This window comes from Hyperoodon ampullatus (genome assembly GCF_949752795.1).
Source record: "Hyperoodon ampullatus genome assembly, chromosome: 15".
In the NCBI taxonomy this organism is placed as follows: domain Eukaryota; kingdom Metazoa; phylum Chordata; class Mammalia; order Artiodactyla; family Ziphiidae; genus Hyperoodon; species Hyperoodon ampullatus.
Window position 1 is genome coordinate 13,479,708 of NC_136928.1, and position 26,747 is coordinate 13,506,454.

Genomic DNA, 26,747 nt, shown 5'->3' on the forward strand with positions numbered 1-26,747 from the left:
CAAAACTTTAAAGAGTGGTTTGCTTTTAAGTATACTACACAGGATTGACTTCAAGCGAGAATTCACGAAATCTGCGTGTCCGTAATACATTCTATGACTGATAAGAGCAGAGTGTGGGCGTGTATATATCCATATGATTTCAGCTGTTTCTCCATTTCGTGAAACAAATCAAACAGCTCAACAAAACTAGTTGAAAGTTTTATTTATATAAAATTCATTAAGAACATAAAAGATTGTTTCTTTAAAAAAAAAATCTGCAGTTATTTACAGCAGTATTGCACAAGTAAAGTGGCAATTACCCTGTCAAAATTCATCAGTGCAAAACACAAGTAAGCCAGGGAAATTGCAATACATATGCTACATATGCTGGGTCCTAGGAAACAAGTTAGTGATGAATCAGTATACAGATAGATCAGTGCTATTTATAAATGAGTACCTGATGAGTTCTGATACAGTAACTAGTGGTCACAGAACCTGGACATAAAACGTAAGAGAGCTTCTAAAGTCTGAAATTCCCAAATAAAAGTAGTCAAGTTACTTAGCCGGGAGCTTGAGGCTGCTTCTTGCACACAATGCTGTTTGGAGCAGGAGTTACCCCAGCTGGTTTAGCGACACGCGTGGTCACATTCCTGCACACACGCGTGTGCGGGGTGGACACACGCAGGCACCAGGCTAAATCAGCAGGGATGACAGAGCCATTGACACAGAACTGCTAGGAAGTCTCTTTCAAGCTTCCATTTCTTAACAGCCAGTCCAGTGGGGCCCCCAACCTCTCTCGAAGGCTTTGGAGAAGCAGAAGGAAAGCGTCACCCTGAAGAAGCAGGTGGATCGAATGCAGGGACCAAATGGTTCAGGGCAGGGGCTGTACAATTAGTTCCTGAAGACACACAAGTTTAGTTCGCACCTCAAAGCACAGGAAGCCACAGAGCGGGTGGAGGGAACTCAACTACTCATCAGTTGCCAGTGAGGGGTTAGTGGTGTGAAGAGGTCCTGAAGTCTCTCTGGAAGCAGGGGCCACTGGTCCCACTGTGCCTTCATCCTGCCTGGCCCCTGCCCTCAACAATCTCACGACGGCACCTCCAGAAGAAGACGTTTCCATTTCTCTGAACATGGTATTTTCAGGGATAAATTTTCAATGGAAAAAATCCTTCCCAACTGCCAATAACACATACTGGGTTGGCCCAAAAGAAGTTCGTTCGGGTTTTTCCATAAGACGTAATGGAAAAACCCGAATTTTTGCCCCCCCACCCCACATACACACACACACGTGTATGTTTTGGTTTTAAAATACGGCCTGGAGTTAACAGCATTTGCTTCCATGAGAAGCTAGCCATTTGGGAACAAGAGAAAGTCACTGGAAAGTTCTAGAGTAGAATTTGACAGCCTGCTAGGTTTATGGTCTCTCGCTGGTGTCTAAACACAAACTTCATCATGAGGACAGCAAACTCTACAAATCTAAACCCATTTGACTAGAAATACCAGGAACCAAAGCTGGAGGGCCACCCCGGGGAGACCACGTGGCCTGCAGTGAGCTAACCAGTCGCCACCTCAGTTAAAGCAATTAACAGGACAGCAGGGGGTAGGGGTCAGGGAGGTCAACACTTTTCAGAATTTAAGACATTAAATAAGCTGGAAATAAATATACAACATCTCTACAAGTTACAGCATTATGAAACAGTAGGACACATTACACAGAAAAAGAATCTACAATATTTACAATCCTCAATTCTGAAAAAGTTTAGTAAAAAGTGTTTTTTTTTTTTTTTTTTTTTTACTCATTTATGCTGTACAAAATTTTACAAGAAAGGTAAAGGAAACATAATAATTGCACACAGACGTTTGGCTCAGTTGATAAGTAAAATATGACTTCCTAATCTAATAAATAGTCAAAATATATACAATATTAAGAAGGGGAAACAGGAGAAAGCTGTCGTCTACTGTGTACATTTTTTGTTTTTGTTTTTTTAACTCGGAAGAAATTTTCACCTGGTTTCTCCACAACCAAGAAAAAAAAAATTCTTCATAAACAGGAGTCCAGGTAATTTGCAGATTCACTCATGAAGTTAATTTTGTGTGTGTTTATTGCATTTCTGTGAAAAGTCACAGGACACTTTCTACAAACCTCACATGAGACGAGGTGGTCAAGGCACAAAACCCGCATTCAGTTTCCAAAAAGGGATCGAGTTATTTTTTCTCTATAAAAAGTCAAAGAAAGGAAAAATAAGAAGTCAAAGGTACACCCACAGTGGGTATACTTTCTGCAGGGAGGCATCTTGATAAACAGATACGTACAGTACAGAGACGTCCAGTCACCTCTCTTAAGTCCTGGGGCAACAACCTCTTAATACTTCTACAATTCATAGAATCTCTAATTTCCTCACCAGCTGCTTCCACGGCCAGCCCGGGGGCCTGGAGGCCGCCGAGCCCGAGGTAAACTTGCACGTGGGCGAGCAAGCACTCAGCCCCCGGGCACCAGGGCTGAAGGAACAGAATAAAGTGCTCCAGTCCGAGAGACTGGCCCGTATAGAGTATGGAGATCCTGGGAGGGGAGCGGCCCAGAACCAAATACGTCTTTGGTATGTGTGTCCAGCAGGCCCACGGCTGCAATTCCACCAACCACCTTAACAACCGCGTGGACTTGAGGACCCTGCAGAGGGGTTCAAGACATGCCAAGGACACAAGCTGAGACTCAACACGGCTTTAAAACAATTCAAGACCCCAAGAAGGTATCTGGGAAAAAGAAAACTTTTAGAAGGAAGACTATTTGGAGTCAAATATCTCTACCTAAGGAAAAAGTGTATATGCAACATATATATATATACTTATATAAAATTATGAAGATACAAAAATGAATCAATTTTTCCAACTGATAACATGAAAACACTGGTTCTCGACGGGCCAAAAGCAAATACAATAGTTGTTGTTGGCACTGCTGACTCATCTGAAAAATCACGTATCTTTTTTTAAAAAAGCTGTTTAATGATCTGAGGTTTCTAAAATTGTAAGAGTGATGGGGTTCACAGAACGATCTCCACCTCCCCTCTTTCAATGCTCCCTAATCTGTCTTTCTTGGGTCTCCCCAGTAGTTTAACTGCCTTTGAAAAGACTGACCAACTCGTGGGCTTCCATTCTCTGCCATAATCATGGCAGGCGCGGAGGAAGGGAATCCCCAACAGAAGTGGCTGCATGCAGGGGGCCTGACAAAATCCAGCCGTCCCAAGAGAAGTGGAACAAGTGACACAGACAGCTGTCAGAAGGCCAAGGGACCATTTCAGACTTGTGTCCAACGGGGTTTTTTATGGAACTGCTGAGAGCAGAACTAAGTCTGTATTTCAGAGAGTGGGAACCAAGTGTTAGCCATCAAAAGCCAGATGAACTCTGAGCTGGACAAAAAGCCAGGATGCCCAGGAAACGGCTGTCTCAAGTCCCGCCCATAGCCTGCGCCAATTCCCACAAGGGCTCGAGCTTGGATACCTCGACGGAACTTGGCTGCACGTGGGCATGTTAACCACCTGGGGCCTTAGGCTGAGAGTCCATCCTGTGATATGGGAAGGCCTGCATCCAGAAAAGCCAACAGTGCATACCTTGTGTTATGACTGTCATTACCTCTTCAGGACACTTCTAAATGACAAGCCCATCAAAACCAAACGAAAACCAACATCCAGCACCTCCCAGTGAGTAAGCTACCAACAAACAGACCTATGTCTGATACAGGCAGATACTAACTCATGTTCAGACCCAATTATACTTTTTACCATGAAAATACACTGGACCAAATGTGTGCATCAGTGTCCCGACAGGCTGGAGGAGCATCACCAAAGGACGTAAGGAGAAACACAAAGAGTCTGAAAGTTTGCCACAGATGCAACTGAATTTAAGGAGGTAAGTAGATATTTACAAAATGGGAGTGGCACGTCAACACAGGCTGACAAGAGACCCCTCTCCCCCTTTTACCAAGAACTTTTTTGGTATTAATAATAATGACTTAAAAAAAAAAAAAAAGGTCCAAGAAGCAATGGCAGGGAAGGGAGGGGCCACATCATACCTCTCCTGTTTAAAAATGCTGTATGGTGACCTCTAAAAATAAACTAAGGCAGCTTTATAAATCAGCTGGCTCAGTTTCCACTGCAGAGTTTACACAATCCTCTGAGAGTAGGCAAAAGGTTCTTAAAATTTTAGTACAAAAATCACTCACGAGTTGGTTAAAAAGTTTCCGTTTCCTTTTTGAAAAACCTGTTCTTATCAAAAGGTGGGGGAAAAAAAAAACACACGGCATGTAAACACCATTCTTGCATAAAATCCTGCTCCAAAGAACCATGATTTGTACAATGTTTAAAAAGAGAATCCTCCCTCATTTACATTCACAACAAGCTTCTGTTAGAAAGTCGGCCGCGTGGTGATGATGAAAGACAAGGTCAGGTCCACGTGCAGCTCGGTGTCCTCCGGGGACACGCCGGCAGGCTCCCCGCCTGCCCCCTCCGGCGAGGGACCTCGGGCTGCACAGCAAGGGCACCGAGACACCGAGGTGCTGGGCTTGTCGGTCTGAACGAGCAAAATGTCTGCACATCCCGGCTCCGTGAGGAACCCGCCGTCACTGCATCCTCCACACCAGACGGATGATGTGGCGTAACAGTCGTAAGATAACCATTTGCGGGTGACCTTCGGCTGCTTGGTGATTATTCAGAAAGACCTGAAACAACAAAAGGAAAGCTCCTTACTTTCCAGCCCCGACTTATTTCGGGGCTTGGCGGGGGAACCCATATTTAAGGGAACAACCAATCCCATCTGAACAGCTATGAAGGTGCCTCTTAAAGGGCCACTTCTCCCCTGAGACGTCACTGCAAAAAAGAGCAGGCACACCAAATGATGGTTTTCTTTAAAGCGACCAAAAGGATGTTTGGAAAGCTCAAAGTGAATCCCTGAATCTGTTCCCCCCCGCTTTTTTAAATTGTAAATTCTTCTTTGGAATAAAGGAGGCTTTTACCGTTTATTTGTGAGTTGCAATTTTTCCCTGTATTCCCCCATTCAATCTGGGCTGCCACAATCAGACAGACAGAAAGCGTGAGGACACTTTTTTCTGGCATCTGTAGCGGAAATCTCAGCAGACAGTAACTGCCCCGGGTCTGTCAAATAGATGCACTGTTTCCCCTTCTAAAAACCACAGGTGACGCCATCGCTGGCCGGAGCTGCCTCGATCGGGAAACGTAGCAACCACTGGAAAATGAGTATCCCCACCGGCTCTGCGCAGGTGCTGGAGAAAAGCCACTCCAGGTCCCGGAGTTGGCGGGGGGGGCGGTCCCGTGAAGAGAGGCGCAGGTAAAGCAGATGGAAGAGAGGAAAGAAAGAACCTGGTAGATGCGAGGTAACCACCCTACTGCCCAAGTTACCAACATTCAAATACGTTTCAGACTCCCTCAAGGGTGAGTTTCGGGTGGCTGTCATTTACCTGAGAAATCAGTGATTCGGGGTAATTTGCCCTAAGAAGCTAAATAAAGTGGAGCACTGATGCGCCACCGTGCCTCTGGCTGTCGGTGGGCAGCTCCGCTGGGTAAGCGCTGTTGGTCCAGTGCTGCGGCCACGGTCACCGACACAGGCGGCATCAACCACTGGCCCCTCCAGTACCCCGGAGTGGCAGGCAAAGAGCGATGAAAAATAGAAAAGCCCTGTTTGCCGGGGACCACCACGGGATCATGACAAGCTGAGAAACTGTTCCAAAGGCAACGGCCAGGGTATTTCAAGGTCTCAGGGGTCCTTGGGTCTTCCACCTTCGAGCTCTAATCCATTTCGCAGGTTAAGAGCAGGGTGTAAACTCAGAGCAGCCAAAGCTGGCAACAGAGCACATCTGCCTCCATGTCAGGAGCTGTGACCGGTTTCCCTGTTCAGGTCTGAAATCCACACCCCAGGCCAGCTCCCTGCTCTGTCTGGAGTGCTCCACCAACCCCCTTCTCACTCCGGCGGGCTGGGGGGCGCTTTCCAACACACATCCACGGGACCACCAGCCACGGGGCAGGCTGAGGACAGGCGTCCCCTTCCCAGACACAATCGCTGTCCACAGACGCGAGCTGCAAGCAGAGCTCCCTCTTTGCCACTGTTTACACAGCCCTCTGGGGCTCGCTGTACGGGATGGAATTGTGATAAGGCCGGAGCACTTCCCTTGCTCCTTCCAGAACCAGGAACCAGACTGGAGGAAATCAGCTTTATGTAAGCGATTCCTGTAGAGGCGCTCCGTAACCACAGTCTGCGATTTTTATCTGCTTGACACACAAGATTGCTTTGTTTTGATTTAACTTTCAAAATTACTTTGCTTCTTCTGGGTGAGAATAATTTAGGGGAAGGTTAATTTTAGTTGAGACTAATATTAACAGGTTGAAAGAGGCTTATTCAAAATAAAACCACGACTTACTAAAATGAAGAAAGCGTATGCAGAGCTGAGCTAAACTATCACTTCAAGGTGGGAAATCTCAAGCCAAACAGTTGTCACTGCTGGCCTCAGCAGGACCGGAGAATGGAGTCAAAATGACGCCACGAGGGAACTGGGTCACACAGTAGGGACAGACGCCAACTGTTGACACTTAGCCAATTTTATATTCCAGAACTGGCAGCGTCTGAGAGGAGAAACCTTCCACGCACCCTTGAGGACAGCAGGTGTAGGATGAGAGAAGTCTTCCCGAGTTTTTTAGATTGTTGCTTTCGTGTCACGTGAAAATAATATGGGGGGGGGGGTATGCAAAGACATGCCAGGGTGGCAGGGGAATGCAAGAAAGATCTGTTAAAAGGAACACCCAGTCCCTGACAAATAAGAAGATGCTACAACATCTGGGTTAGCGAGGATATGGGGACACCTGGCCCCTCGACAGCACGCGTGACAACACGGCACATGCCGTTAAACCAGCGAATGATTGCTTTTGGACGACATTCCATGGAGGAAGCCATTACCACTGATTCCAAGAGCCCTGGCAGCCCAGAAAGCCCTCAACAGCTGGCAGAGCCCGCCGAAGCTGCTGCTGGCACAGCGTGGATGGCCCACACCTCACGAACAGCTGGAGGATGGGCAGCTGGCGCCAGGGCAGACGCGCTGCCCTCTGACACCTGCAGCCGTACTGATCAGCTTCCTTACGGGAGTCACCGAGCACACGGTCTGGGCCTGACGATGCTAATGGCGGGCAGACGTGGTCGGCCCAGCCAGCATGAGATCTTAGGCTTCTGGCCTCCAGGAATGTGAAGAAATACATTTCTGCTGTTTAAGGCCCCCTGTCCGTGGTCCTGTGCTCTGGCCGTCCTAGCAAACTAATATACCCACTCATGCTTAATCATTCCTGGTCCTTCACCTTTTAAGTGAAAAACAAAACTTCTTAGCTCAGAGTTGCGTAATGCTGCTTTAGTCTAAATCATAAAAACACTTCAGAAAGATATATTACAATGATTCATCTGGGGAACGAACTAAAAAACTAAATACACTCCTAGGTACAAACAATTTATGTCTTACACACACACATGTACAAAGTGCAGGATCCCATCCAACTGGGATTTTCATCTCCGTGGACTAGATCAAGAAGTGGATTATTCGGGGTGACTAGCTTTTATGGCCATCCTGACAGTCCATGCTCCTCTCTGGCCGAGGGGCTCCGGCATCACAGGCAACGCTCGACGTCGTAGCCTGTCTGCACCCAGTTAAGTCTCGTGGGCATTCCTGAGTCGCCAGCACTGCGGGCAGGAGAGCACGGCGCGGCCCACTGTACAGGGCGCCCACAGTGCCCCCATCAATGAGAAGAGCCCGAGAGAAAGCTGCCCTGTGTCAGGAGCCACAGGCAGGCAAGTGCAAGTTCCCACCTCGCAGACGGAAACACATCCACACGTTCCAGTGAAACCTGAAGCCTACAGCAAAACACAGTCAAGATGCAGAGGGTCCTTCTTGTCCAAAGAGCGACATGACAGCATCTCCTTTAAGGAGCTTACACTCTGCTGAGGGACAGAGCCATGCGAACGAGCACGATCTTGTGACAAAGGGTAAAAAAGAGGTAAAGACAACGGCAGAGAGAGAAGCATCGGCCAGAGAGGCGGGGGGCGGGGCCGGGAGAGCCGGGGCAGGGAGGCACAGCGCCAAGCGCCATGCTGAGTCAGAGGAAGAAGAGTTGCTGGGAGGAAAGGAGAGGGAGTTAGAGGAGGAGAGGCAGGGCCCTGCACGCAGGAAGGAGCAGACGGCCTGGTAAAAATCGTAGTTTATGGGAAAACATAGGATTTGATTTTTCACAATAAGCCAGAATGAAAAGCAGTGTCAGATTCCAGGGCTGTTCCATCCAAGAATCGTCCCATAAAGGTGCTTGCGATGGACTCAGGAGCTCTGAGTTTCCCTGGACAGACTTGGGTTTTCTTTGAAGATGTGAAATATGACCTTGGAGACAGTGTCAAGAGCATTCAGCAGGGAATCCCAAACAGTTCCCTGCACGTCCACACCAGAGGCCACAGGCTCACCTGGGCGGCAGACGGGGTGCGCTGTACCGAGGGTCTGCCCTGGAGTGGGGAGCAGGGTCCAGGCTGACGTGTCACGACCGGGGAGCAGCCCATATGTTGAGGAGCTGGGCCTCCGCATGGGGTGGGACAGGAGAGGAGGCGCAGGGACTGGACCCAGCGCCGGCGACCACCATGGCTGTAGCACCGGGACCGCCTCAGGTTGCACTCGAGACTACCAATCAAGTATCAGGGAATTTAATTACATTTTTGTGTGTGTGTGTGTGGTACGTGGGGCTCTCACCGCTGTGGCCTCTCCCGCCACGGAGCACAGGCTCCAGACGTGCAGGCTCAGCGGCCATGGCTCATGGACCCAGCCGCTCCGCGGTATGTGGGATCTTCCCAGACCGGGGCACGAACCCGCGTCCCCTGCATCGGCAGGCGGACTCCCAACCACTGCGCCACCAGGGAAGCCCTTAATTACATTTTAATGCCAAAACAACAATCACAGCCAAACCAGGGAAGCAGGTGTGCGGCATGCAAAAGAGGCCTGGAGCCCAGGCTGCCCCGGGGAACTGGCCAGGTTGACCACAACGTACCTGCAGTGGGCTGCTCTGACCCCGCTTCACTCTCCTGCAGATGGAGAGGAGCCCAGCCTCTGGAAAGTACACAAGACACAGCAGGCCTTCGGACTTTGTGAGCCTGAGCTTGGGGACAAGAAGGATCGCCCACCGTCACCGATAAATGGAACAACCTGGCACACACCTTTTCAGTCGTCACGGCCCCCCAAGCCAGCGTGGCTCTCCTGCCCTTTGACAGACAGGGCTTACGGATCAGGAACCACCAAGTAACCCTGACAGTTCATCTCAACTCCAGCTCAGTGCAGAACACACACTCACCAATCCGGGCTCCAAAGGCAGGGTCAAACCTCGCTGGGCCAAGTGACTCGGTACGTACAACCCACAGGTACACTCAGCATTACTCAAGGCGGCTTTCCGTCAAAACCACACAGATGCGCACAGTGCAATAAAAATCAAGGTTGAGGAAGATCACAAATGTTAAGAAAGAGACACTTACCCTGGGAACTAGGGCTGAGATTGGCTGCAACAGAACCACAGTTTAGGGAAGAGTTTCCTGGCAGTCAAGGACACAAGGACATTATTTTTCACCGTCTTATCAAAAAGAGCTCAATACCAAACTCTAGGAGGCAAACCAAAAAGCAAGGTGTACCCGCAGAACTCGGAGACTCTGAGCAATTTTTTAAAACTTGTTCAAAAGCTTGTTTCTTATAGAATTTCAACACTGAATGCCTAAGACATCCTAAACTTTTTTTTTTTTTTTTTTTAAGGTAGATACATTTTTAAGTGGGAACACGTTCTAGGAGACTGAATTCTGGACTCTGAGACCAGGAAGGACGCTGACAAAGAGAGAACCTCTTTGTCAGAGGATGGAGCGTCTGTCTGCCTGGATGGTGTCTGCTCCCCCAGGGGCGGTCACGGCATCTTCCAGAACAGTGCTGAGAGCTGCCATAATCACAGGTGACGGAGTGAGGCAAGGGACAGAGTGGCCCTGCTGATGGATGGAAGACCACCTCTACCCAATCATAACGCATCAACCTAAACGTTATTTTAAGGGACAAGCGCGTGACACAGAGGTCAGAGAGGAACAGGGCCCACGTGTGATGACTCAATGTGGAGACTTGCTGAGAAGACCTGGTCTCTCTACACTTTAAGACCGAGAACCACCGTCAAAGGACATCTCAGCTCAGATTCCAGTGCAGGCTCCATATCCACTGCTGTTCTCAGGTGTCAGACATGCTACTGCAATGCTGCCCAAAAACCAAATTCACTTTCTATTTATCACCAAGGCAACATGGGCATTTGCATAGCCACTGCCTAACATGCTTCGATGTCAACACAGCTGTGGAAAGGGTGCCGGCGGAGCTCCCTGGCCGGATGCGGTGCCCCCCTCCACCCCAAGCACCAGAAGTGAGCTCTCCCACTAGGGTGATGATGTGATCCCCAAACGTCGCAGAAAGACTGCATCTGCACAGATCCCGCTTTCCAACTTTCAGTGCATCATTTCAAAGAATCTATTACAGGTACCGCTTTTGGTAGGACCAATACTCACTTCTCCCATTAACCTGGCATGCACTGGATTTTCTTAGTACAATACCTCCCCCTCCCCGCAGTATATCTCTAGGTAACTTGTCGGCCCCCAGGCCCCACGGCTCCAGCTGGCTGAAATGAAGAACCCCGGCCCGTGACCTTCGAGGTGTGTCACTACGTCAACCACGGAGAAGCCGGAGAGACGGCTCTTACAACTCCCGCACGAGGCACCATTAGACAAAATATTAGATGCAGAGCAAGAACACGCTGTTCTAAAATGCCCCGGCCTCCGACAAATGCTAATGAGATGTAAGCACTTGAACCGCAGCTCAAACCCCTCTGCTTTGGCTCAACTGGAAGAAGTCTAGCGGAGGATGACGTGATAGGCTGATTATTTCTGTATGTCTGCAGGAGGGCCAAGCCTCAAAGTGCATCTCCATTTCCTCCTCAAGAGATTAAAAAAAAAAACCCAGCTCGGCCTCTCTCAAGTCCCCCTCCAGGCACCTGCGTCTCCAAATGGTTATGTGTTGATGGCCTGCGGTGCCTCAAGGGCCAGGCAGCCATGCAGGTGTGCCCACCTGCCACAGCCCGACGGCGCCCTCGCGGGCAGTGTGAACGAGCACACAAGCCACATCCAGCTTGGTGCCCACCCAGCCATTCACACACACACCAGCGCCTCAACCTCGGCTCACATCTGTGTAACCCAGACAGACGTGGCACGTCCGGGGTCCCCACCCCCCGCCCCTGGGGGTCCCCCCCATGACATTTCCTTTAACGAGCTGGGTACTTAGCAAACACATAGGTGAACAAAGTTACTAGGGTCTCTCTATCCAAAGCTTAAAGACCGATGGAGGAAAGTCTCAACTACAGTTCAAAGTGAGAGAAGACAGGATGGTAGCACGGGACGATGGACAGCATTTTCTAGATGCGTCTCTAAGTGCTTTGGTTTAATCGTCACTACATCCCTAAGAGGCTGACCGAAAATGGGGCTCCTGAAGGTGGACAGACGGAGTCTGACCCCGAGGTCCCTGCCGTTGTCTGTGAGCTGCATCTTCCTACGAGATCACCCTTTGCCCCCACAAGTCACGGAAAGCCCTCCGTTCAGCCCTCCACAGCCACGGTCTCCATGGAGATAATCTGAACCCCATGCTCTCCGGGAAGGTCTCGGGGAAACACAGCAGAGCCGATGTCACAGGAGGGAGGCTCTTCTCTCTCACAGGCTCCGGCATCTCCGTGATGGGTTCATTCTCTTCATCTCGTCATTGTCCGTGTGGTACGGATATGGCACGTGTCAGACAGGTGTGCAAGGCTCTTGAGACCGCAACTGCCTTATCCAACTCCATGGAAGACACTCATTAAACCTGAAAACTGTATCCCAAATAAATGGCAGGCATCAATTTATCCTGCCCACGGCTGGCTGTGCTATGAAAACTGTCATTCTATCAACCTGTGTGAGACAAATGTGGGGCATCATCTCATGAGATAGGATGGGCCCGGTTTTAATGTTTGATATGCAGATTTTTCATTATTCGTTTCTCAGACAGTAATAGAAAGCATCTCATTTTGTTCAACTCCAACATGGGATTAACGAAGGCCTCAAAAGAGGGCCGTCTGAGAACATGCATCTCTGGACGTAAGTACGGTTTATGCTATTACCCAACAAGCTACAATTCTGACCTCTCCCTGTCCACTAGCTACAGAAGACCATCTATAGAAGAATATCCCTTCCGAAAACGAGGATCAAACAGCACAGGGAATTTCACTTGTTAGGAAAGACAACACATACAGATTTCAAGTTCACCTATAGTACAGCTGACCCTTGAACAATACGGGTTTCAACTGTGCAGGTTCACTTACACACGGAGTTTTTTCAGTATGGTACCTGTTTCATTTTACAGATCTTTACGTTAGCGAAGTGGGGGGAAAAGTTTGGGTTCAATATGAGATCACAGTATGTGGAATCAAAAGGACTAGAGTTTGAGTCCTGATCCTGTCCAAACAGTTTCAGCTTCCTGCCCTTGGGTGAGTCATTTATCAATTCCTTTGTCTTGAGGCAGGGATGGCAGTGCGTGGATTTTTGACTCCAAGGAGGGTCGGCACCCAGAGCCCCTTTGATGTTCCAGGGTCAACTTACATGAAAATGCTAATGTGTTGACACCAATTAAACTGTTGTTTCCCTCAGTACCAGCCTTCAAGCCACCTTTTCGTCTCCACTTTGTGTGGTTCAGGGCTACACTCCCCTCTATGTCGTTCCGTCAGTTCATGCCTGCACACGCCCGGGACAGAAGTAGGAGGCAGACAGTGTGAACAAAAGATACACTGTCTCTTGTGATCAAACAATGAAAGGGTTTTCGTCTACTTCTTGGCCCTTCTAGAGAGCCTGTCCTAGCATCACGTGCCGCTGTCCACTGCAGCCCCCCACCGGGACATCCCCATGCCACAGCTAACCAAGGGCAGCCTATTGGAGCACAGAGTGCCTTAGGCTGGACAAGCTGATGGCAAGGCAAGAAGGTGAGGGATCCCAGCCTCGGTACTGGGGGCAGCGGGGAGCCGGGGCATGCTGGTTAGAGAATGGGGCTGATCACCCCAAGAGCACGTGTCTTCACGTTCTCAAGGGTCTAGCACCCTCTCCATAGCCTCAGACTGCAACCCCAGCCAGGGCCAAGAATCCCATCCAATTGGACACCATCCCCAAGAACCTGCGGTGAGCACACAGCATCCCACGCCCGCAGGGGACCGGAGCCCACACTTGCTGACGCTCCCTCCAGCAGATGGGACCTGGACTTGCACTCACGCAATTTCTGAATTGTGAAAGAAGCCAGCAGAGGCTATCAAAAACAACAGGACAGCTGGCTGCCTCGGTGGAGGCCCCCACCCACGGGGAAAAGGAGGCATCGAGGTGCCAGCTGCTGCAACACACAGATGCCGCTGCACCGCGGCTCCCCACCAGCTGCTTGCCCTCTTCAGAGAGCCCCAGAGAGAGACGCAGTTTCCCCACTGACGTCCCTGGCTGCCCGGTGTTCCCCGAGAGCCCTTGCCCTCCCTCCCCGGAATCTCACAGAGCTGGACACGGGGAGCTATGGAGCCAGGACACCGTACGGTTGCAGGTCATCCAGCAATGAATCCCAGAGCTCCACCACTTCTCTGGACCCTTGGGTTTTGTCCCACTACATGCTCTACGTGTGCCTAGGCTGCTGCAGCACTTTCATGCCTAATGACATGGTGGAGACGCACCACGGGGCTGCCACTGGCCAAATCTGTGACAATCTGAGCATTAAGTATCGAGAGGGACACATAATAACCTGCTGAACTAAACACGGACCCATGAACTAAAGTTGACAAACGAAGTAAACACAGGGGAGAAAGGGAAGTTCTTCCTCATTTATACACACTTTCCTTCTATGACAAATGGAACAGTACTGACTTTGTAGTGGAGGACACCACCTCTGACCAGAGTCCCAGGAATAGGACAAACTGACACCCTGTGCCTCCCGATACGATGCACGGAGGACACGATGTCACACTGTTGGGACGACTGGCGAAGTCTGCATAAGACCCACAGATGACACAACAGTACTGCCACGTTGTTAACTTCCCAATCTTGCTAATTACTCTGCGGTTGCACAAGAGAATACTCATTCTTAGGAAGGACACGCTGATGAATTTAAGAGTAAAGGAGTATCGTGCCTGCAGCTTGTTCTCGAATAGTTCAGAAAATAGTTTGCACACAGGTAGGTCCAAGGAGGGAGGACGTTAAAGCAAACATGGCAGAATGTTAACAGCAGGGGACTCGTGTGGCAGATACAAGAGGGGTCTTTGTACCATTCTTGCAACTTTGGCGTAAAAGTCTGCAATTATTTCAAAACAGAAAGTTACAAATATACACCAGACTTGGGAGCAGGAGAACTCCCATCAGGTAGAGGGGCGGGTCGCCCTGCCCTGGCAGGGTTCATTTGGGGCGATGACACCCACCGAGTCACAAAAGGAGAAGGGAACATGCACCGGGGCTTTGAGCTCACCTGTGCCTCTCTCACCTCCTGCTTCAAGGATTCAGACTCCACAGCTCCGTCTCATATGCTTCCCCACTGCCCTCAAGTGCACTGAGCACATGACAACTACACGACAACTTCCTCTATTGCTCTAACTGAAAAAACGGGAAAATATCCTGTCAGGCTTTGCAAGGCTTATGGCAACGAAAGACCAACACTTTACAAAACGTACTGTAACAGTATTAAGCAAGTAGAGACACCGAATATTTAAAAGGCTCCGATCCACCATAAAGCAGCGCGGCGACGGACTCTGCTTGCCAAGAACGGACACCTCCCCGGACAGACAAGTGCGTAACTTGGAAGCAAAATCCCTCCCATTTCCTCCCCAGATTTCCACCCCCAATATTCAACAATGGCCCATCAGTGTGACCGCAGACAATGGACTGTTTTGAATCCAACAACTCTTAAGACAGGCGTCTGCGGCCCTGGGGTCACTGTGTCACTATCCCGAGTTTCAGAGTCTGCTGTTTTGAACTGGCTGTTTATAAGACCTGGAGAACAAGTCTGTTTCGTTTTTGAAAAATGAGGTTATAAGCTAGTCTGTCTCTACTCCTCCCCCCCCGATATTCCAGACTTCTTAGAAAGCTAGAGTCCTTCCAATGATTAGCGACTGCATTTTTGCATTGGTTCTTTTTTAAGAGATGCCAAATAAGGTTCATGATTACAAATATTGAGAAATACTGTGATGAGACTCACTTCTATTTATCTTACCCAAAGCACTGAGAACAAACAGGTTACAGCTCATTTGAAAAAACAGATATGAGCATCTTCAACACTAAACTGTGTAATAACACTGGGAGCACAGTGGGGAGGCGAGGTGTGAACTGTCAGAGGCTCTTCTCTCACCTGCAAGGGAGAGGCTTGATGATTAAGACCCCCCCAGTGGCCTGTGTCTCCTCTGCACGTGATCTGAACTGTCCCCCACCTCGGCAGCCTGCATGTGGGCATGGCTGTGCTCCAACCCCCCGCCACCCTAGCCCATGTCTCACCACCGACCATTCGGGGCCACCACAGAGATGCATCAGCCAGACCCATCCAGGCAGGCTCGGGGGAAAGCTCTGCAGAGTCACTGATACTTCAGGCGAATCACAGAGTCACTGATACTTCATGTAAGTTCAAAGAGAAACTTTTGCAAAACCTTCTTAAACACATCTGGCTCTCTGGCCAAAGGTTCTCATCCAACCCCCTGAGGATGGAGCTGTGCTGACTCATCTCGGTGTTCAGAGCTCCCCGGACTCTGAAGGCACCAGAGCCCGGCAGCCTCACTTCTCCTGGGGAGCCCCAGCCAAGCCAGACCTGGAGCCCTAAGGACCTCTACCACCCGCTTTGAGATGGGATGGGGAGGTGGCAGGCCCAGCGCGCCGGTCAGTTCACGGCCCAGGCTCAGCCTGAGAAGCCACCATAGCCGTCAGAAGTGACCTCTTCCTGCTGGATTCGTGACACGTTCCAGAATCAGGACTGGATATATTCAGCCTACCCTCTTGAAGGGACCGACGTCCCGAATACCCTAGGACCCCGTTTCTGACCACTGTCTCCTAGTCAAGCGGGAGAGCCGAGTCCACACACAAACAGTAACCCCGAAACCCCACCAGCGAAACTGAGGCAGAAGAACTCGGGTAACGGTAACTTCTGCGGCAAATTGCAAAACCACCCACCTTGCCAAAGTGACTGCCATTTCAGATCTAGGCTGAGAGGGAATTTATGTCCTGTGAGCGGGTCCCCGTCAGGTGTAGGCTGCCAGGCATCCTGCCAGCTAGACCCAGTATCACAAGAAATTCTGGAGCCCGTTCATTAACGTGACATTTCCCGTTTAATGACAGAATCACACGACAGCACATTTCCCATTAAACACACATATACACACCCTATAGAAGGGATGAAGAGGATCCAGCGTGAGTTTTCTGAAACTCCCGAACTCCCTTATGGAGATTCTACACTGAAGAAATGAAAGACTCTCTTGCAATGGGAAAACATCTCCATGTATGTTTAAAAAAGCTTAAAAGGCATTGTATGTAACAGGAAAACAAGACTGATTGAAAGCAATTTACAGGTAGCATCTGTTTACTAAGCAACAGCTAGCTACAAAAGAGACTCACATTTAAAGCAGGACAGAAATATTGGGGGGTCCTAAGCATAAACTCCCTCCAGAAAAAAAAAAGAAAGAAAAAAAATCTTTAAAAAGTATTCATATGAAACAATAATATTTGGAAGAAAAGGAGTCAGATGAAAAGTAACACAGTAAGAAAGAATGATATTAAATCTTATTTTGTAGAAAGTAATTGTTAAGTGCTTCCTTTTTGATAAATCAACAGAAATACCTTCATACATGGTTGCCAGAAAAAAGGTAAGCAAGCCAAAATCACATTCTCTCACACATTTGCTGGTGTACCCCTACAGGAAGTAGTCACACATGCTCATAAGAGCCTAACTCCCTGAGTGAAACCCTACACATTTTAATATGTCTTCCATGGGAATAAGGTGTCCAAATGGTAACATATATTGCCACTGGGCAAAACAAAATACTCTCTGTGCCTGCAGAGTAAGATCTAAGGCTGAATTGTTTTTTTTTGTTGTTTTTTTGTTTTTTACCCAACAGCACATCTCAAAAATCCCAGTGGCACTCAATTTGAGGTGTAAAATTTTTATACCCCCAAATTACAGGCTATTAATTATTGGCCTCCTAATACATTTCAATAAATGAACACCAAGGACAGCAGTGGGGGCTGGAATGACACAGAGGCCCCCCTGCTCTGACTCACTGCCTGGCAAATCACAGGGGGAGACTTCTACTTTAGAGCTGGCATCCTTCCCTTTGGCTGAGTGAAGATGGAAATTTAAAAATTTCTTGACTTTTAACCCAAACTGCCTCCAGGGAGGGCTGAAACTCCCTCTCTGGCTTGAAGACTACGTTAATATTTATATGGGAATATTTCAAAGCATATACATAATCCCTTTTTTTTCAAGCATGGAGGGTTTAAGGTTTGTGCTCCTACCATCCCTTGGTTGGCCTCGGATTCTGTCTAATGGCCACCACTTACATTCAGCCATAAAACAAATGGAAAATGGGAAAGGAGGAAGAATGGTAGGTCACACACAGGTAATACCGCTCATTTCCAGAATAAGCACAGGATTATTACTAGTCTTTTCTTTTCTTTTTTTTTTTTTTTTAAATGGCAGGGAGAGGTAGGGTGTGAGGGAGATAGGGAGTAAAGAAAACATCATTACCCTCCTTGGGTAATATGCATTAAATTCGTCTCCAATACGCCGCAACTCTTGCGCAATCCATATCTCCGGACGCATATCTGCAGGTACAGCCTGAGACTGCCTCATGGAAGCTGCATCAGAACAAACAGAACAAAAATCACATTGTTTTCCATAGATCATTTAGAAAGTCCCAAAGGTCAGTTTCTAGAAGCAAGCCCACCTCACACACGCTTTCATGTTTTGGGACGCTCCCTAACTTCAAGAGCTACAATCATGCATTCGAGATTATGGTGGCAGGCCCTGCTACGTAACTCTGGTTCATGAATAAGGAATACAGAGTAATTTAATTTTCAACAACAACTGGAGATTCAGAATTGCCAAATTTAAAAATCTTCTGGCCAGTGAATTACACACTTCCATTTCGAGAAGGCAAACTAACACAACAACGGCACAATCGATACCGCCCAAGAAATAGCCTTGAAACGTATGAGAGTGTAAACGTTTAGGCTGTCTGTAAAATAACTACTATATTTTGATCTTAAGGCAAGGTAAAATTCCTAGGAAAAGGTCACACGTCATCGAGGAATATGAAATGGTTGTATTCAAAGCAAAGTCAGTGAAAACCTGAGAAATGAATGAGCTTGTTTCCATGGAAGGAGGTGCAGTGATACACAGCCAGTCTGCACAAGTGCCACCAAGGGGCCAAATTAAAGCATAACTGCATGTTTTGTTTCGATATTAATGCAGCCAATAAACATGGCCTCAAGTCTGCAAACACCACATGGAGAGAGGAAATGTTTTGGGTGTAAGAGCAAAGGCTTTTTTGAAAGGAGAAAAAAGAGGGAGGTTCCCCCTTTCATTAAGCTGTCACTCCCATCCACACCCAGTACATTCAGCCGTTGGTTAATGAGCCCATTTCAAAGCCACGTGACGGCCAAAAATGTGAGCTGTCCAAAGATCCACCGAGCATCAGGAAGACGATATTCTCCAAGTACCACGAGGAAAAGTGTTCTCCACACTCAGAGAACAGCTGGGTAACACGGGTAACAGGAAAAGAGATGAGATTATTGGATTTCAACTGCTATTCACATGCAGCTTACGCTAACTTCCTGTTAAAAGGAGCACACTCTACTGGCAATTAAACGCACGTGTTACGTTTTAACCACAGCGAAAAATTTAAGCACCTATGATAATCAGATTTTGCCATAACATGAATATAGCTTCCTGTTTTGTATTTCTGTCAAAAAAAAAAAGTTTTGTATGTTGTATTAAGAGTTTTATTTATCGTTACAAATAAAAGTGATGTTGGTTCCTAGGTCTACAAAAGCACTTAAAAGTGAACTCTTTTTTGAGTTTTTACCAAGTCTTCTCATCTCTTGCCCCAACTTCTCTGTCCCCCAGCCCTCACCCAAGAGAAATGAACGACGATCCCACAAAGGCTGAGAGGCAGGGCGTCGTGTGTGTGCGTGTGCGTATGAGTGCGTGCGTGTGTGCGCACAGGTGCGGGGGCACCGAACAAAGAACACATGTGCATCCTCTCCAGAATCATCTGTGCTGGCAACGAGCCAGAGGGGAGATTTCCCCAAGGATGCCTGATGAAGAACACCAAGGCTGATGACAGGAAACTTTTGGGATAAGCCAGGCGACAACACCCCTCCAACCACACAGAAGACCGCCTTGGCTGTACCTCTGTCACAAATTCTATCGTTACTCTGTACAAGCCTATTAAAATGAAATTTTAAGTAGCTAAACCAGCAGAAAACAGAATTCCAGGGTATATGTGATGCCAAGTGGTCTGTAATAGTTCACTCCCTTCTCCTGGGTTTTCAGTGCTTTAAGGATTTTGTCCATCACAGGTAGCAAATCATTACTATCTTTTTATACTATCAGCCAATCAAGTGCTGACTTTAGCAGCTGTTATTACAAAGTTAACTCACCCTGGAAGGAAAGGAAAGCCTCGTTTCTTAGAATGATCACTGTGCTCATCACCTGCAGTTAGCTCAGGGAGACGCATGTATCCACAGATACAAGTGACCAGACCAGCACACAGGATGCCACGTGGTCGCTCAGAACCCCTGTCACCCACCTCTCCCGGGCGCCAGAGCCCCACTCATTTCTCACTACACTTGGCTCTCTTCAAGAGAGTAAATCTGCCTTCAATCCTAGAGTCAGAAATGCAGAAAATGCTAATTATCCAAAGAAAATCTGTGAAATCTAGACTGCATATTTTACAAAGATTACAGACTGGTAAAAACTGTTGGCAAGTTACCCAAAGTTTAGTAAATCAAGATACTCACTAATTTACCCAATGCATATGAATGCCCATGAGCCAGACACTGCTCAGGAGACGGTCTGGGTACAGCAACCAAAGATGTCCAAGCCCCGCTCCCACGAGCTTACATCCCTGCAGATTAAATGTTAAACTTCAACTAAATGATAAACTTCTTCTGGACAAGGATACTCATACCTTATATTCTTATAACACAGAACAAAGTTAACTCCCCCGGTTAATTTCCCCCAACCTGCAGGTGAAGTCTACTGAATTCTATTTAACACCCTCACTTACCTATGTGGTTTAGAAAGTTCTGTCTGGCTCACGGGAGGGCTGATGGCCAGGAGTACCACCACTGGAGCCGGTGCACATCAAAATGAGCACCTGGTGACTGCGTCAACCTGGCCAGCAGCTGAGAAGGACACGTGGAACCTTGGGGGCCAGATCCAACTTGTTCATCTTAGAGATAAATGTCCTGCTGTTTGTGGGGGAAGAAGATAAGCAGATGTTTCTTCTACAGAAAGAAGAGCTCTAACTGCTAGCTTCAATAAATGCACAGAGAGAAACACACCCCCGTGGTCTGGCAGTGAGGCCCTGGAGGCTGTACTCTTACAAGCTCCTGGTGCAGACGGTCCACAGACCAGGCCCTGAGAAATCCTGAGCAGGAAGAAGAAACCACAGATCAGTTCTGGGGCCCAGACGTGTGTCTTTGGGGAACACGCAGGAGTTGGGAGAGTTGTATTAGCCAAAGATAATTGGTTACACCAGGCTGAGCATACACTAACTGATAAAACCGATCAGTAAGAGAGCTAGCAACTGTGCTTACGTATATATACTTTTTGAAGTTTCTACGGAATAGTAACATACACTATAAATTAATGTTTGCAAAGGAGACTGATGTGTCTGGATTACTCTAACACAGCAGCTATCACCACTTGGCTTTAAGAATTGTTAGAGTTTTTTGAGAAGCAAATACTGTTCTTATTCTTTGAATAAACCTAAAATTAATGACCAACATTCACCCTGCAATAAAACCTAGCCCATAAATACAGACAGTATTGGTTTTAAGGTAAGATCGTAAGATAAAAATTCTATTTTGAATACTTTCAAAGGCATTCTATTCCTATATTTTAAAAGGGTGGCCTTAATCTCAGTTAATAGAGTGGATTTTTACCACCTAAATTTCAAAGATTATTTCTCAAGTAACAAAATATCTCCTTTTGGTGGTGGTGGGGGGCCGGGGGCTTTTTCTTAACTTCATCACTAGTTTAATGTTGGTGTCTGTCACATGTGGTCTCATGTCACGTGAGAACCTAGCAGGACTAAGAATGGGGTCTGGCTGACCTGAGAATTTGCTTGTCAGCCCCATAGCGGCACTGGCTGGAGCCAGAATTAAGGTTTTTATTCCCCTGATCACCAGTTTGCTGAATTCTGCCCCACAGTGACCCAGAGCACGAACCACCACGATGCGGAAGGGATCCATGGCTCGGTCTTCTTAAGGTGAACCTGGAGCTGGTGGGGTTCAAGGGCAGGGGACACTCAAAAAAACACACCCTCACTCCTACAATCCTTTCTAGACACTCAATCTGCCTGCTCCCATGCTAACATAATCCACTTATCAAAAAGATCATTTACATTTATATCTCTAGCCTGTAGGACAGATAAGCATCAAACATAAACATTTTACTACGCTCTCTGCAATGTGTTTAAGAGCCGCAAATATTGATACCTCAGCAATAAAATGGGTCTTTATTTGAAACAAAAGCTCTTATTACTTAGATCACATTTTTAACTAAGGCAATTTTACATAAACATACGAACTTCAAAGAGGAAACTGTGATGAGGTGTATTTTCACCCATAGAAAATGTCGTTTCAGCATTTAAGAAAGCATTTCATGCCATAAACCTGGTGCTAAAATGGGAGAGGAGAGGCGAGGGAAGAGGAAAATGCACAATGAAATATACACAGCTCTTAACGTAAAGCCACTGCTCCAAAGCTGTAACCAGAAGTCCACACAAGGCCGGCTCCGATCCTGTAAGCACCGTTCTGAGCTGGGGAACTTGCTGGGCCCAGATTTTCTAACCAAAGCCGCTAATCAAAACTCTGGAATGCAACTGTGTCACACAGGCAATTCTGTCAAAAGTGCGATATGTTAGTTGAATTTTCATCAAAACTCTTGGAAACAATGCTAGAGTTTTCTGAAATCTAGCATTTCAGAAGCTAGCATTTCAGGTAACCTGATTTCCTATAGGAAAAAAACCCCCAACACCAAAAAAACCACGAGGTCTCTGATTAATCTATTTTTCTATACCAGTGTGCCGGGTGCGTAGAAAGGACATTTTTTCAACACCAAAGAGCTCTGAGTTACTGGAAGGCGTGCAGCATTGCATTAATAGACTGTTGTGGTTCAGCTACAAAACTAGTTTCCAGCCCAGAGGGTAATTCCAAATCTTAAAAGCTCAGCGACTGAAAAAAAATTAATATCGTGGTTAAGTGGCTGATAGTGAAATCAGGCTGAGGCTTTCGGAAAGGGCTTTCTCTAGCACCGCCAGCGAGAGTGGGAAAATTTTAAAAAACGAGATTGTCGATGCATAATGAGCTCGACATCGGTCAAGCCAAAGCTTCTGATTTTTCCTGAACGTCCAACCGCTTCCACCCCACTGTTCCGATCGGCAGGTGTTCAAAGGAGCTGAGGTCATATGCGGACGTTCACTGCTATCTTTCCACACCCGGCCGGGCTGCTGTGCGGAGGACGAGAACCATCCTGGGGGCGGCGGGACCGTGTCTTACACGTGCGCTCTCACCACTGCAATCCTCCTTGGGGACAGGATGCTCTCACGTCCCAGGGCCAGCGGCTGTTTGAGTTCCCAGCACATCACTACTGGAGCTTCAAGTGCAGACCCAGAAACCAAACGAAAATCCACGGAAACATTTCACTCTCTACTGTTTTCAGATGTTCGGTGAGCTACAAATACTGAGGTAGAATTGAGATTAGATTTTCAACGAATCAACATGAACTGAGCTCTGAATCAATATTCAACTCAGAGTTGAGAAAGGGTTTCTTGGTCCCTGAAGAGACGTGGAATATATGACTTTGAAGAAATTATTGTTTTTATTTTAAACACACCACAGAACATAACAAGCAAATAAGTGCTCATTTTGCCCGGCACTTACCAGGGACTGTGGAGCAGAAAGCAAGCCCCTCCTCCTGGCATTTCGGGGCTGTACATCTTTAGCCCTGAGGAGACTCTGGATTGAACCAAAAGACACAAAGGACCACTTCCTTGCTGGCTCTGAAAACAGGGCTAAACCAATTCCAAAAAAGATCCTCCAAAAATGTTCTGAGGAAGCCTTCACTGCTCGTGCAGGTGGCCACTGTGAAGGTCAACACTCATTTGGAAAGTAAACATTCTGGAATGTTTATTCAACCCAACAGCCTCCTTACTTAAGGGGCTATCTTCAGAAATATCTTTATCAATTGAGATTTATCCACAGCTTACAAGAAGGAAGCAACCAGACAGCTGGCCAAGGTTTCCATAGGAAACCTACCTGAGTGACGGAGCTGTCTCAGCAGCTCCAGAATTCCCAGCCACAGGGGAAGGAGGGCCGCTGCCATGATAGTAACTATCAGTCATTTACTATCATTTACTGACTGCAGTAAATGCTATCAGAAATCACCTTCAACTCTGATGGTTCTCAGAAAGCAAACGAGCCAGAACCCAATTACACACACACACACACACACACACACACACACACACACACACACACACACACACACACACAAACACACCCCTCCCCTTCTGGGTCTATTATTTCTCAATCCCATCATTTTATTTTTTGATAAATACTGTATCAATTCCACGGAACCACTGGATGAAAATGAAATGGATTGGAAATAAAATAAAGAGACAGTATTCAGCATCAGTACTCAGGAAGTTCCTAAACCTGTTTTTCCCTGGTACACACATGGGTCAAGCCTGAGCAGTTGCATGAATTCAAGACAGTGCTTTATAAATAGCTGCTAGGACAAAAAAAACAAAACAAAACTAAGCAAGCGAATGTGGTGTAGCCGGGGTTTTCATACTTAGTCTTTCCATGTGTATTGCCCACTGCTTTTACGTGGCCGTGAGTAAGAAAATCAAAATGAGCTGCTTTGATCAATTTCCAGTCTGATCATTCGGAAACCGCCAGTAAACCAAGGCTGTGAAGCTGGACACGAGTCTGGAAACTAGTGTTCGTATCTTCCCCCTTTGACCTTAACTGTATCCTCCAATAAAATATGAACCTAAAGGCATTAAGATGAACGTGTCATGCCTTCTTCAACCTCACAAGACCTAGTTACCCATCTCCCCTGAGCTGTCCTCTACACACACAGTTTCTAGAAGCCAAGGCCAGGAGCAAACCCAGATCCCGCGTTTTTACGTCTATGTCCAAGGACATACCCTGGCTAACTCTGGGTCACAGCAGAAGCCAGCATCTTCCGCCAGGTGGGGGACCTGGCAGGAGCCTCCTGCACCATGATGCCTGGTCGCCCGCCCTGGGCCTGGTGCACCCCTTTTCCTAAGGCACTGCAGTCCTCGCTGATAGGCATTAGGCGCTACAAACTTCTCCCTCCTGGGAGCTGGAATGTTCTCTTCTAACCCCGATCCCAACCTAGATTCTGTCCCCTGGGGGTACAAAGACAATCTATGATCCCTCTCAAATCATTACCCCTCTTTTAAATCAATGCAACTGCCACCTCGTGCCCCAAATCTGGTCCAGAAGCAGTTCCTTCCATGTGCCTTTATGACGAGCCCTGGGAATGCCCTCCATCACCACTCTGGTCCCCCTCGGGATGCTCCAGAAACATGATGCTCTGAATAGCATGTGGCTGTGGTCTGCAGTGGGTCTGGCCGGGGGCAGCAGGACACAGGACACTACTGTTCCTTGCTTTCCCTATACTGCCGCTAGCCCCACTGTCTCCAGGACAGCTGTGTCTCTATGTCCATAGTCTTAGATTCCTTCCAGAATATCACGGAGGACTTGACCGTGCCTGTGCCGTCTTACTCAGAAGAACAAGTCCAACCTCATGACCCTTCCACTGACAGTGGAGGGAAATTCCTATGCAGACAATTTATTTCACTACTCACTCCAGCAAAACTACAAAAAGAGAAATGCTTTTTGGAGACCTTTTATTTTCTTTTATTCTGGCCACACCACGTGGCATGCGGGTTCTTAGTTCCCCGACCAGGGATAGAACCCTCACCCCCTGCAGTGGAAGCGTGGCATCTTAACCACTGCCAGGGTTAAACTGTAACCTCGGCAGTGGTTAAGACTTAAGTGGTTAAGGTTAATGCAAAGTAGTCTAGAAGTGAATTCTGGATTGGGATTGGCTAAGTGGTTACAGCCAGGGAAGTTGTAAATATACAACTCTACATGTTAGTTCACTTAAGACCGTTCCTTAGAAATAAAGTGCTAACAGTTTTGAAGTTACTAGCTTTCGGTTACCATCCGTTGTTCCGGGCCCCAAATCAAAAACCAATTAAATGAGAACTTAAACTACAAATATAAAAATTTTTGATTACAGAGTGTGTGTGGCTTCCTCTATAAAATTTAACACTGGCGGCAGGAAACAGGTGACGAAAAATCTCTTCTCCTTAGTTCACATGAAGGTCTTAAACATCACTGTTATCTTGTCCTAATGATAGTGGAGACCAAGGGAGGGGCAAAAAACAGAATCCTGAAAAGCTACATCCAAAGCAGCTTTCCAATTAAGACGTGTAAAAGCTTATAATGTTATTTATGCAGTTAAAATTTATACTGGCAATGCACTAAGTGAAGCGCTCATCTGTTAACGCAGATATATGGTGACTGATAACACACCAGAAGGATAAGGCATAATGAAAGCTTCCCACTTAGAATAAATTCACAAGAGGCAGCTGCCTCTTTTTATCCCACATCGTTATCAAGAGAGAAAACATTACACCTCAATTCCAGACACTGTTTTGCATAATCACAAGGACGGAATCATTGTGTTTGGACATTTGATGGCTTAAATATTTGGCCTCAAAACATATGTCTGTTGCAGTTGGGCTGACTTCTCCCTACAAAACTCACGAAGCTTCTGCATCTGGAGAGCACGTTTATGCTGAAAGGGACACAGATGAACACAGCCCCAAAGCCTTTTGTAGGAAACTCAATGATAAAAAGAAGTGTAAGAACTGAACGCTGTGTGAAAAATAAGAAAACCAAGAGGCTAAAGCGAGCAGAGACTCTGACCGGTATCGTGAGCGATCAATCAGAAAGATGGTTGAAGCCCAAGCTCCTTTATCCACTGACCAGCCTGTACCAACCTCATTCAAGCCACCACCTAACCTCCGCGTGCGACACGGCAATTCGGGGGGTGGGGGGCTGCGGATCCTAGGCCTTCTCTGCAAACCACAAAAGTGTTCTGTCCGTGGCTGTGCCATGTCCCGCCCCCAACACAGGAAAAGAATGGAAGCTAGAGTCACCGCCTTAGGGCAAATACAAGTATAAGATGTGCAGAATTCTGCACTGAAAGATGTCTGGTCTGGTGGTATCAAAGGTCTTTTTATCTGCTCAGGTTCTCAGGTTCTTCCTGTTCCTCCCGAGGCCCTTTCCCCTCCAGAGACACAGCTGCTGGCCAAGCTCTACCACCTCAT

The 26,747-nt window shown here is 47.4% G+C and overlaps 1 protein-coding gene across 7 annotated transcripts in view; it reads right to left on the bottom strand.

Annotated features, from left to right (window-relative positions):
* Positions 1–4,359: 4,359 nt before the first annotated feature.
* BCL2L11 (BCL2 like 11) overlaps positions 4,360–26,747 on the bottom strand; it is a gene marked incomplete at its 5' end in the record, with an annotated part of 39,050 nt that continues 16,662 nt past the window's right edge. For 4 of the 7 annotated variants that reach the window (XM_079721166.1, XM_079721164.1, XM_079721162.1 and 1 more), the window contains 2 exons: positions 4,360–4,690; positions 17,831–17,940. In XM_079721166.1, coding sequence (XP_079577292.1) covers positions 4,592–4,690; positions 17,831–17,940 — 209 coding nt within the window. In that variant the 3' untranslated portion in view covers positions 4,360–4,591. Of the gene's footprint in view, positions 4,691–16,900; positions 17,941–26,747 lie in introns of those variants that run through there. The other 3 variants (XM_079721165.1, XM_079721163.1, XM_079721160.1) reach the window with 1 other exon arrangement.